At 47.9% G+C, this 12,634-nt stretch overlaps 1 protein-coding gene across 3 annotated transcripts; it reads right to left on the reverse strand.

The window, feature by feature from the left end:
* Nucleotides 1–737: 737 nt before the first annotated feature.
* Nucleotides 738–12,627, reverse strand: MTHFR (methylenetetrahydrofolate reductase). 3 transcript variants are annotated; one of them, XM_030232492.2, is made up of 12 exons: nt 12,511–12,627; nt 9,498–9,749; nt 8,233–8,471; nt 7,822–7,932; nt 7,463–7,656; nt 6,744–6,994; nt 5,448–5,582; nt 4,407–4,587; nt 3,838–4,020; nt 2,426–2,527; nt 2,078–2,197; nt 738–1,584 (listed from the first exon to the last, which is right to left on the reverse strand). In XM_030232492.2, exons 2-12 carry the CDS (start codon nt 9,737–9,739, stop codon nt 1,387–1,389), a joined length of 1,956 nt encoding a protein of 651 aa, XP_030088352.1. In that variant the 5' UTR covers nt 9,740–9,749; nt 12,511–12,627; the 3' UTR covers nt 738–1,386. The 3 variants fall into 3 exon arrangements, with proteins under 3 accessions (XP_030088352.1, XP_030088351.1, XP_018776009.1); XM_030232491.2 differs by having other exon boundaries at nt 9,498–9,909; nt 12,511–12,603; XM_018920464.3 differs by lacking the exon at nt 12,511–12,627 and adding an exon at nt 9,312–9,398 and having other exon boundaries at nt 9,498–9,626.
* Nucleotides 12,628–12,634: the final 7 nt, after the last annotated feature.

The raw sequence follows: 12,634 nt of genomic DNA on the forward strand, positions 1-12,634 counted from the left end.
CCATCAGCTCTTCATTAAGCCTTTCAGTGGGTGGCCAACCTCCTGACTGCTTCCTGCTGGTTCATTTCTGTGCTGAATGGGCAAGGTATGAAGGAACCTGCTGGGAACAGCTGAGCACCAAAAGCTTTGCTGAGGCTAGACAGGCGTGTCTGATCCCCAGCCTTCCCATTACTTGCCTCTATGATTGATGCCTTGTAATTACCCTGGATATATGAGCCCGCTCTCAGCTGTAACAAGAGGGTCTGAACAATCTGGAAAAGGCTTTTCCTCCTTGTTTGTTTCAAAGAGATGCTCACAGCATGGCAGGGATCTTGAAATCCCACTGGGAACTACTCCAAGGTAGTTTTCCTAGCCTGTGGCAGCTTTGCAGGATTGTTAAGTACACAAAGCAGCCTCAGCTTCCCCAACCCTTTACTCCAATGCCTTGGGGCCTAAGGCTGTTAAGAGTCATTAGGTCAGGAAAGATAAGCTTACTCAGGAAAGATAACCTATCTTGCCCTACAGGCATTGGAAAAGAATTCCTGACCTTACAGAATTGAGCTAAATAGTGTAGCTGCTTATTTTTGGTAAATTCTAGGATTTACACTTTCTCCACTCTGCCACGGAACCTGGGCCATACTCAGGCCATGCATTGAAAGTGAAGGCAGAACTGCCCCAGAAACAACTGATTTTCCTAAAGTTTTCCCTTGTACCAGGTGATTAATTAGCAAACAACAAGAGTCTCTGCTAGAGCCTAGTAAAGGAGACATTTGTATGCATGTATTTTATTGTATTTAAATCTAGGAAATACTATGATTCCTACTTAGTCTTATCCAGAATGGAAATTCCTGTAGTCCTATTAAAAAGAAAACAGGAAATAAAATACAAGGAGAAAAGTTAGGAATAAAATTTGAACCTTCTTATGGAGTGAGTGCAAAAGTGCCTGATGATCAACTGTGAAATGTATTTTAAGAGTGCAATATAAAAGCAATTTGACCTTCTTTTCCAGGTTGGTAACTGCTGATATCCCCTTGCATGACAGGAGTGTTTCTGTTCCCCTGCCAGCATTTCTGGCACAGGAAAGTTACCAGAGGGGAAAGTTACCAGAATCTCCTGTTCTTCTGTTACTGTAATTAGCTTAACCATGATTAGCAGCTCTTCATCCTGCAGACCCTGGCCTTTGGGCTTAGTCTGGAGCCTGAGCTCAGAGGTTCAGGTAGTTCTGGCTAATGTTCAGTAAGAATGGCTCAGGGAGCCTTAGTGTTGGGGACAAAAGAGCAGGAAGTGTGGGTAGATCAGAGAACCACCCTGGTCACAGTGTAGGAGTGTGTTCATTGTCAACACAGGAGCTGCTGCTTTGCCCGAAGTCAGTGGATGGGAGGAGGAAGTATGAGATTAGAAGACTTTTCACTGCTGAATTGGAGCATTCAACAGCTCAAAAGTATCCTCCACAACCTGCCAGAGGCAGTTTTCTAGTGGGAAGTCATTGTCCACCAGGTTGACCAAGTAATAGTTGTCATGAATGTACTGGATGATCATGCGGGAGGGCGATTCCTCTTCGTAGAGCTTGGCCCATTGCTCGATCCACAGTGCAAAGGCCTCGTCCTGCCACAGGAACAACAAAAAATTGGCACTTGTCAGACATCTTCATGTTACTGAATTTAGGATACCCAGTGTTACACTTCACTGGCCAGACTGTAGCTTGTTTCTTCACAGTAAAAATGGCAAGAGCTGAGCAAGGAGCCTTGTGCTTTCCAGTCAGCAGAAAGTGCTCAGAGCTGAAAGGAGACACGTTTGCAGTACAACGGATGGCTCAATGCTGCCCCTGTATGTGTAAGAAGGGAGGAAGAGCCACTGTCCAGCACTCTGAGGCCTGGTACAGTAACAGGAGCAGCTCTCAATCCCTGTTACTGGGTGCTTTGCGTCTGGCAACAGCTCTTGCTGGAGCTGAGGGAGCAGGAGGAACAAGACCTGTACCTCTGCAAGCCAATATAGCAACAGCCCTCAACTGTGAGGAGTGTTAGAGACTAAAACTAAACCAGACACTCTGAACTTCCAGGGCATCACAGCAAGGTATCCAACAGAAGGCAGGACTCACCTTCCAGGAGAGGAAGCTTACAGGATCCACTACAGTGGGCTGGATGATCTCCCTTCCTGGGAAGATACCCCAGGTGACAGCATTGGGTTGCAGATCTGGAGCATTGGTGATATTTTCACCCTGACAAAGGAAGGAAAACTTTTCTGAAGCAAATGCTGGAGGAAAGAATTGAGTTAGTTGGAAAAAGTGTATTTACCCTCTCCTTGTTTAGGGACCAGACAGCTGCTGCACACCACAGCTGATGTGCTTTACTCTCCCTTCCCTTATCAGCCCTTGTGTCTGAATATTTGGTATTTGTGTCTCTCCCAAGGTGGTGAAAGGAAAGTGTCCTGTGAATAATGGCCTTACCTTGACATTGACAATATGGTAGTTCACTCTCAACTCGTACTTCTTCAGCACTTTGAGCAGTGCCCTGACAATTTCACTGGAAGTGAAGAACTCTAGGTATGCCTGCAGGGAGGGATGGAGAAGGGGAAAGAGAATCAGAGCCTTAAATCACAACAGAACTGGACAAATACAGGTAAACATGACATTTGTAGAGTCTGGGCTGCCTTGTATGTTCATCCCCAGAAACACAGACTAATTTACTGTAGTAAGTGAGCTAGGGAAAAAAATAACTGAGGAGAGCAGAGGAACAGCCCAGGAGCAGTGCACTCAAGAAAGTTACACACTGCCTGATTTGCATCCATGGAAGTCCACAAGGGGGAACAAACTCCAGTGTTACCACAACTGCTGCACAAGGAAGCAGGCTACCAGAATGCTTGGAAGAAGCCTGAGCCTAATGTTCATTTTACAGCAGTATCTTGCCAAGGCAGCCCAGCCTGGTGAGAGCAGAACTCTGGGGTCTCAGCTGGCCTCTCCCAAACACCACTCCCTGTCTTCATCTTTTGTTCACAATTCTCCCCGTGTGCTTATATAACCAAATTCTGTGCTTGGCTGCCCCCAACAACTGCTTCCCCTCCCCCCAGTTTCTGGCAATTGCAGTGAGATGATGGATTTCCCTCACCTCAGGGGAATTTCTTCCTTTGAAAACATAGATGCATTTGCCATCTGCTGGTCTCTGGCTTTACCAGGTTTGGAGCCCTTTTGAACAAGGATGCTTTGTCTTCCAGTATGAGCTACTTCCTGGCATTCACCTTGATGGGATATTCCTATCACAGCCATTAGACAAGGCTCTAGTGCCTGAAATGCCTGACAGGGGGAGACAGGCATGGCAGGCATGACTGTTTGCAGGCCAGGGAAGGAACACAACCATTGTCTGAACAGCACAGTGCATTGGCTGAGGGCAACTGAGGAGAACTCTGACATACAGAAGGACAGAGGAAGTTTTTAAATATCTATTTATCACCATGAGACACTGGGTGGTAGAGATACTACCTAATTGATTCCCATTTTATGAAATCTGGGTGCTTTGTGCATCACTGAATCAGATGTACGGGACAGGCACCTGTGTGTATATACAAAATGTCACAGTCCTGCTCTAGAAGTAAGTTACCAATAATTACTTGCAGAGAATAAAACCATGAAACTCTACAGATGTTCAATAGATGTTTTGAAGTGGGGGAAAATAGCTGTGAAGTCAGCCATAGAGAGGGCATTATGGCTTTTAAGACACCAAAAGAGCTTTGCCTTATCTCACCCAGAATGCAATAAGATAAGGTGTGGACAGAAGGATTATGTGGATGTAAGCCTGGGACCTCCCAGCCTAACAGAGACCAAAGTAGGTCAAACTCTTGGGTGCCTAGCCCAGAGTACAGTACCTTTTGGAACACATAGCCTCCACTGGGCCCCCAGCCCACAATGGGGTCTGTGGATGGCTTGCCATTGATGTTTGGCTGGGAGTTGATGGTCAGGATCCCTCGTCTGTTGACCTTCTCCAGCTGCTCCTTCAGAAGGTTGGTTTCAGTAGCAAGAGGGTCATCATTCCAGGGCATACACGTGACCTACCATGAGGAGAAAGGATGGCTCACAATGGGTGTAACAACCCTTTGAGTACCACCTGGGTGCTGAAGTAACTCAGCAGTGCCTTAACAGTCTCAAACACACCTGCTTCAGGAGAGAACTCCCAGGTTTGCTTCAAGGGTTAGGACATGCTCAACAGTAAGAATGACTGCTGAACTCAATCAATACTGGTCCTGTCATACTGTAGCACCTTTTCTTTTATGCTGAGCTTTAGCTCTGGCTGTTGGACCCCCCTTCAACCAGTGTGCCAGGAAATGCTTTTGGATACAGAAGTGCTAATTCTTCTTTAGAAAAACAATGTGGTACCAGGAATAAGAGGAAAATGTGCACTATTATTTGTGGCACACTGACCTTCTTGGCCTCTCACCTTGTACCCATTTCTGTTGGGTTCTCCAGTGATGTAACATGTGAACACCTCAAAGACACTTTCCTCACTAGTCAGTTCTTCTCCCCACATCTTCAGAAGCTCCTCACGGGGAGACTTGCTCTTCAGATAAAAGAGGTAATAGTCCTTCAGTTCCCCAAAAGCTGGAGAGGAGGAGTTACCCCTGTAAGGGGAGAAGACACAGACCTGGAGTCACTGAGAAAAATGAGCTGATTTGGTGATGCAGGAAGAGAGCCAAGCAGCAAGAGAAGTACACAACAAAACCACCTTGAAACCAAAAGTCTCAACATCTTGGTGCTATTCACCTAACTCAAATCCAAGCAGCAGGGGACCATTTGTTAAAGATACCTCAGGTGTGCCCAGGACATCAGGCTTTCCTACCACAGCTCTGCCTTCCTGCACGCTGTAGAAACCCAGTGCACTGGGAATATTTCTGTGCCTGCTCTGGGGTGCCCTGACCCCCAGGGCAGCACTGACTCTGACCGTCATCCATGGAGAAAGTTTCACAGACTTCAAGAGAGACTGGGACTCACAAAATTGTGAAATAGATTATAGAGAGCAGTGCAGGTGTGTCACTGGGTGAGAAATTGAGGGTTTGGGATTTTTAGGATGTTGTGGATGGCAGCAAGGTGGAGGGCACAGGGTGCTGTCCTGGGTTTCTTCTTCATGCCTCTTCTTCCTCCTTCTCCATGGGTTTGGGTGGCATTTTGGAATTGGGCAGAAAAGTCTGCACTGCAGCTCTGTGGGATCAGTTCTGGGGTTAAAAGGGAAAATAATCCAGGTGTCAGCTCTTCATTGGACAGTTCAGTCTCACAAGCCCTTGGACCAAGAGATTGTTGGGCATTTTGTGCCTTGTAATGAAAAGCTGCTGAACTCCCAGCAGTGAGGCTGTTTGACTGATAAGGAATAATAAACACCTGAGTGTGAGCATGAACTGCTGTCTGAGTGCCTTCAGTCCAGAGCCAGAGACACCCACAATGGGTACCCCCACAGCTGGGACCCCCACAGCACGTGCCAGCTTACCATCGGCCGTTGGGGAAGTCATCCCACTCCTGGGTGCGGTAGATGTAGCTCTTTGGCCTGGAGGCCCAGAAGATCGGCCGGACATCTTCCACTCTCCTCTTGGGGTGAGCACTGACTGCCCAGGGCAGAGGCCTCCTGCATGGGATGAGCAGATGTTAACACAGTTCCTCTGCTGACTTTCCATTAAAGGCTGGAAGCCTTTCCCGTGGTTCAATTTGCCCCTGGGTAGAGGTAACAGAGGCTGTGAAGAGTTCTGATTGTCAGAAAGTAAGACAGGAAACTCTTCTTTCTTTATGGAAAATATTTCCTACTCAGTTCCCTCACAGGATGGTCAGTAGGGTCTATTTAATGTTAAGGTACAGGACTGACACCTGAAATTGGAAAAGGTAAGGGCAAAGCACTTTGGGAAGCTTCTTCAAGGAAAAACAAAAAACAGCTGTCAATCTTCCTTTGCTTCTTCTTGTCTGTGTTGAATCCTGTGGACTCTGAGAGAAGTCCATATTCCCTTTCTCAGCTGCAGAGAACCCTAGAAATCCACAGCAGGAGCCTACCCCTGGCCTATAAGGAGTTGTGATGGGCATCAAAAACAGGCTTCTTCCAAGTGGCAGCTCTAAGCTCTGGATTTTTAAAGTACCACAATGCCTGCTTTAAAGGTACTTGACTAAAACAAATTCCTCCTTTAGCTGTCTCCTCTCTTCCTCCCAGCTTTTGTTGGAGATCTGCGGGAAGGGTGAACTACTAAATGCAAAAGGTGATAAAAGAAAAAAGAAAAAAGGAGAAAAGGAGAGTAGAGGCATTGGCCCATCTGTTGTAGTGCTGTTGTGACGGTTCCCAGGATGAGGTGATAGATGAGAATTGACTCCAAGTTCTCAGAAGGCTGATTTATTATTTTATGATATTATATTAAAAGAAAATTATATACTAAAATGATACTAAAAGAGAAAGGAGACCTCAGAAGGCTAGACAAGAATGATAATAAAAACCCATGAGACTCCGAGTCTGACACAGCTGGCTGTGATTGGCCATTAACTAAAAACAATTCACATGGAACCAATCAAACATGCACCTGTTGGTAAGCAACCTCCAGACCACATTCCAAACAATCAGATAATTACTGTTAACACTTCCTTCATGAGGCTTCCTGAGGCTTCTCAGAAGAAAAATCCTGGTGAAGGGATTTTTCAGAACATATCATGGTGACCCCCATCCATTATTTGTACATTCAGTAGATGGGATGGATGGATGGACAGATGGACAGAAAAGTGGAACTAAGAGAAGCCAACACATTCTGCTCACCTTGGGTCCTCATTCCATATGCCCAGGCGCTTCAGGACCTCAGTGGTGGCCACCTCGCGGTTGAGGGTGTAGAAGTGGAGCCCGTGCACCATCCCACTGTCCAGCAGCTCCCGGCACATGGACACTGCCAGCTCCACCCCGTAGTTCCGGATAGCTGCATCGTTGTCCTTGATGGGTTCAATCACATCTTTGATCTCCTGGGGCACTTCCAGCTTGGAGAGCTTCACCAGCTGGCGCAGGGAGTGGTAACCCTGGATGAGGATGCAGATTATAATTTTTCCAAGACCCTTTTTTGCCATCCCACTAACACAGGTACTCTATCTTGATTTTTGTGGCAGGAGATTTTGAACTGGGGCTCTTGGAATCAACTCCCAGGCCTCATCTCATCTAGGATGGTAACACAGTCCAGGTCATGTCACTTTAGGTGATTTTTCCCCACATCCTTGCCTGAGCCCAGCATACTTAGTGACCTCAGGACTTGCAGGCCACTGTCCTTTACATTCCTTTTTGCCATATGGGCACAAGAAACCTTTTCAGCTTGTTATTAACTGCCTAAGAGTTTAATTTGGCGTACCACCAACAGATTTATTACATTCATAAGTCTCTCTTCCCTGAAATGTTCTGGAGGATATTTACAAACCTCTCTCAAGCCTTGACCCACAAATACCTAACATCCTAGATCCTTATTCCCTCCCTAAATCCAAATTACCAGATTTTACCTGTATAGGGAAGATGCCAGGAATAATGGGGCATGTAATGCCAATGGCTTGACAATCCTTCATGAACTTGAGAAAGGTTTCTGGTCGGAAGAAAAGCTGTGTAATGATGAAGTCTGCTCCAGCATAGACTTTCTCCTTCAGGTGCCTCAAGTCTGCCTCATAGCTCTCGGCTTCAGGATGACCCTTGGGGTAGCCTATGGGGAGAAGGGGAAAAAAAATTAAAAATGCAGTCAGGGCAACATGCAGAAATTAGGAAGTATCCAATCTGATTGTACTGTCACAGCCCAGGTTCAGGGAGGGACTGCTGAGCTGATTTCTCTCTCTCAGACCCTGCACACTCTGCAATAGAAGGCATTTACCTGCCACACAGATGTCGAAGTAATCATCAAATTCATTGCGAATATGCTTAACCAGATCAACAGCATAGTTGAAACCATGTACTTCTTCCTCCCATTCCTCACCAGAAGGATCTGAAAAGAGAACACATCCTCAGCTCTCTCCAACTGTTTGCTGAACTCAGATCTGGTAGTTCTGTAAAACCTGGTATCAAAAGAAAGACAGATGAACTCCCAAATCTGCAGTTTTATCTATGGACTGGTTTTGTCTGCCCTTGAGCTGAAGGGACTGCTAACAAAGGGCTCAGGTGAAACACAGTCTCAGCATTTAACTCCTGCAGAAGGAGCCTCTAAATCTTCTCTGGTTTTACTCTGGAATTGGACACAAGAGCAGCACAGCCTCTGCACTACACATCACAGGACAGAGGGATTCACCTCCACGCAGCGCCATGATGTTCTTCAGCCCGAGCCGCTTGGCCTTCTGCAGGTGCCCTGTGATGTCATCCTTGGTCTGGTTGCAGCATGTCATGTGCAGGATGGTCTCCAAGCCACAGTAGTTCACCGCAGTGTAAGCAATAATCATGGAAGAGGTTTCCTTGTCAGATCCTGGGTCCCCTGCAGGGTGCCACGTCACATCAACGAAGAGGGGACCACCTGCTCCCATGTGGTCAAACCTGTGGGGTTTAAAGCTGTGTTAGCCTACACCAGATAGCTAAATCCCCCCACCCCGTGCCTTGAATATCTTGCTCACTGCTAGAATGCCAGCAGCAGGCAGATGACAGCAACAGGATAGACCACAAAAGTGTTGCACTAAGAGTTTAACAAGTGGCTGATGTAAATAAGGAAAGCCATCCTTGAAGGCTGTATGGGGAAGCGCTTACAATTTCATAGAAGAAGAGGCAATGGAGGTGATCTCTGTACAACAGACTCTCTCCCTGCTTGCTCTAATAGACTGATACACCTTCTGACAGACAGCAATGCAAGTCCCATTCCTTTTGAGATAGGAGACTATGCTGCAGCCCTCTGTTGCCAGCTTGAACTGTAGAGGCCACAGGGCTTCCTGGACTTCTCTCTCCTGCTCCAAGGTGGAACAGGCCCTTCTGTTCAATATATGGCATTGGCTTATAGCAATTATAAAAAAAATTATGAAATACCCTTTTCTCCTCCAGCTAAGTCCATGGTGGCTCCTGGGGCTCCAGAGTAACTCCTAGCTCTGCTGTGATCTATCAGCTTTCATTTAGCACACAGATGTGGATACTTATGTCAGAGGCTAAAACTGTAGTACAGAGGCACAAACTGTAGTGGCTGGATGAATATTGAAAGGAAATGGGAATCTGTTTCAGAGATTTTGGCACTCTGTCCATCAAGGAATATTTTCTGCTTTTACTAGGTACTTTTCTGCCTCAGCACTGTGCTTCAGACCCAGAATATGACATTGGGGTTACTCCATCTTCCCAGGGCATGGGAGTGAGGAAACAACCTGGCCCCTTAGTAATCCCACCGTGACACTTAACTCTTCAGGGCCTCCAAGGAAGACAAGTTACTTGGTGTCCATTACCTTCCTCAGCAGGAAAGCACAGCCCCACTACCTGCTTCGTCACCTGGAAGGGGAGACAGAGCATGGAGCAGAGCCTGCCTCGTTAGCTATTTCCCTGCCCTCCACCACAGATACCTCCCCTCTCCTACCCTGCAGCCCTCACCTGGAGATGAGATTGACAGCAGCGTTGGCTGTGCGTGGAGGGAAGAACTCCAGGGAGAACCACTTGTCTCCAGCCTCCTGCCGGCGGCGCATCTTCTCCCGCAGCCGCTCGTGCCGGTCGGCATCGAGGACAGGGGTGGAGCAGCGCGAGTTGTCCTTGGAGCTCTCGCTGCCGCTGCTGCTGCCGCCATCAGACCTGGAGCTGGAGCTGGCACTGCAGCTATGCTGGGTCTCATTAACCATAGTGGGAGCTCTGCAGAGGGGAGCAGAACGAGGATGGTCGGTACGTGGGTCTCTGCACGGAGCGGGCACTGCTGGGGTGAGCAGCAGATGAATGAAGAAGCCTATGCTGAGACCCAACATTCATCACCATCACTTTTTGCCAGCTTTCACTGTAAGCTGTAGTAGGAAATCTGGAGAAAACACAGGAAAAAGCATATGTTCAGATAGTGCTGATAGTGACTGTAGATAGTGCTAGATTTAGATAGTGCTGTAGCCTTGGGCTGGGCACGCATAGGAACGTGCCCCCAATGGAGTGACAAAACTATCCTTTGTCCCCTTAAAAAGAAAATAAGCCCAGAAGTTTCTCTCCTCAATTAGGTGAAAAGACATCTCATAGGACCTGGGGGACTTCACCTCAAACTTAAGGATAGCTAGTTGGAGAGGAGCCTAAAAGTTCCCCCTGAGCAATTTACTAGAAAAAGAAGAGAACAAAGAAACAAATCTCTTTTGTGAGGTGTTTTACCAGGAGCAAGAACCTCTTGCCCTGATTTGGTTTTTCTCTGTAAAGAGTTTGTTATTTTTCCTTTTATTAAAACCCTAAATTTGTTTCCAACACTACCACAGAAGCCATCCTGCTGATTTTATGCCTTCTAAGGCAGCTGAGCTATCTTGGGTGTGAAATAGATCTCCAAGAGCTTATGAGACCTGGTTTGAGGAGACCCCTATTTCAGGCACACCAGCAGATATTTTTATTGTCTACTACAGCTGCTTCTTAGACTGCATCCATCTTCAGAGTTTCCATCCTGTTTGTTCCCAAAAGGCAGCACTGCTTTACAGTGTAGGTAGGAAAGTCAGTGCTAACGGGGCAGGTACAAACTATTGCTATGTCAGAAACAAAGCACAGAATCCCCTCTGACCAGGCCGTCCCCACAAACTGTCCTTTGTTTTCTTTGCTGGCTTCACACCAGCATTTCCAACCATCAGCCTTCTCCACAAGACACACCATCTCCACAGACAACTGTCCCCATGCCAGTCCCATTGCACACACTCAGTTCTTTACCAGCCACACTGTTCCCTTGTCAACAATTGTGGCTGCTTGGAAACAAGGCCAGCAGGGACCATCCTCATCTCACTGTCTTGCAGCGAGATCAGCTGTGCTTGTTTGGCATTACAGAAAGCAAAACAGCACTGCAAGTCAGTGGTACAAATAGGTTTAGGATGCCCAACCCACTTAGCTCTGCAAAATGTCCCATCCTGTGCCTTTAAAATGAGGTAGGGATTATGGTTACGGAAGAGCTACCACAATATTTGGATCTGTGTTATTTGCTTTAGTACCTGCCAAAATTTAAAATTCTCACTGGGAAGCAGCATGTCCAAGTATTACATAACTTTGGAGTCTGTTTTGGAGGAAGCAGTTGCGTGAACCACCACACTCTCAGTCCTTATCATAAGGTCTGTGGGTTTAGTTCAGCCAAGAAGACTTTGAGCTCATCTTCTACTGTTTACACTCGAGCTGCCAATCAAGCAAAACCCTTTGAGAGAAAGTCTAGTTTTATCACCTGAGGAACCTGTCCAGCTGGCAGGAGATGTGAGAAAGAAGCGCAGGCTTTCTGTTCCAAGAGGAACTGGGAGCTTTAGATCTCCTGTGTACCAACATAGCAGCTGCAGTAAAAATCAACACCACAGACCTACTGACAAGTGAAGCAAACCCAACTAGGTGCACAGTCACAGCCCTGACTAAGCTCAGAGGACTTTGCCTGACAGCCACATGCACTAATCTGGGAGAATTATTCCCAAGCACACGTTGATCAAGCTAACAGCTCACAATCACATGCTGCCAGCTCCCAACATTGCAATCCTAGCAAGCATGGCACAGCACTGCAGGCAAATCAAAGGAGCTTTGTTTTTTGATTTGAGATTTTAACACCCATCACATGGAAAAAGGGTTCAGGTCTCTATGTTTCTATAAAATGAGATTGGCTGTTGAGCAAAGCTCCTTACTTTACTAGCAATGTCAAATCATGAAGACATGAAAAAGGAACACTTAGATTTTTGTCTACAGGCAGCATTTGGAACAATTTCCTTACCGTGATACGCATCACAGATTTGCTGGCAGATACTTCTAGTTATTGCAAAGAGAAAAAAAGATAAGCCTAAACAATGACAACAGCAGTAAAGTAAGACCATTTGTAACACCTGTCAACACTCCTGCTCCTGTCTTTGTCACGCTGCAGAGCTCAAACATCCGTGGCTCAGCACACTTCTGATGCTTACCATGGATGTACCTGCTGTATTTTTATGATGTTGGTGGTATTCCAACACCTTCCAGCCCTGAGCTGACACCGACACACAGAGCGTGGAGTCTGCATTCCCCTAAGCTCAGTTTTACCCTCCAGACTAAACTCGGCTGCAGCAGATGCACACTTCTCACAGGGGGCACAGGCTGCACGGCGCCGCTCCAGGGCCACGGCATCAGGCTGAGGCCAGGCGGGCAACCCAGGGGCCCGTGGCTGCATCCACCGCCGGAACAGCTGAGGGGACACGGGACAGCCAAGGGGGAAGGGCCGTAGTGAGCCCGGCAGCCGGGGAAGAAGGCGAGGAGCAGCACCTGCGATCCCGAGTGCCAGGGAGGGGGTCGGAGCCAGGCAGGTCACTGCAGCCCGATGGCCCCTTCACCTCAGCTAACCCCGCCGGCAGCACGGCCCGGCTGGAGCAGCCGGCGGGCAGACGGGCCGGGGGAAGCTCCGGGCGCTGGGGCAGTGACGGAATCCCCGCTCCCGAGCCCCGCTCACCTGCGGCTGCTGTCGGGCGCTCCCCGCGCCGCCCGCCCGCCGCACTTTAAAGGCGGCCGCGGCCGGGCGGGTCACGTGTGGGCCTGCGGCTGCCCTCACCCGACATGGCGCCGCGGGCCGGGGC

This window comes from Serinus canaria, chromosome 21 (genome assembly GCF_022539315.1).
Source record: "Serinus canaria isolate serCan28SL12 chromosome 21, serCan2020, whole genome shotgun sequence".
Lineage (NCBI taxonomy): Eukaryota > Metazoa > Chordata > Aves > Passeriformes > Fringillidae > Serinus > Serinus canaria.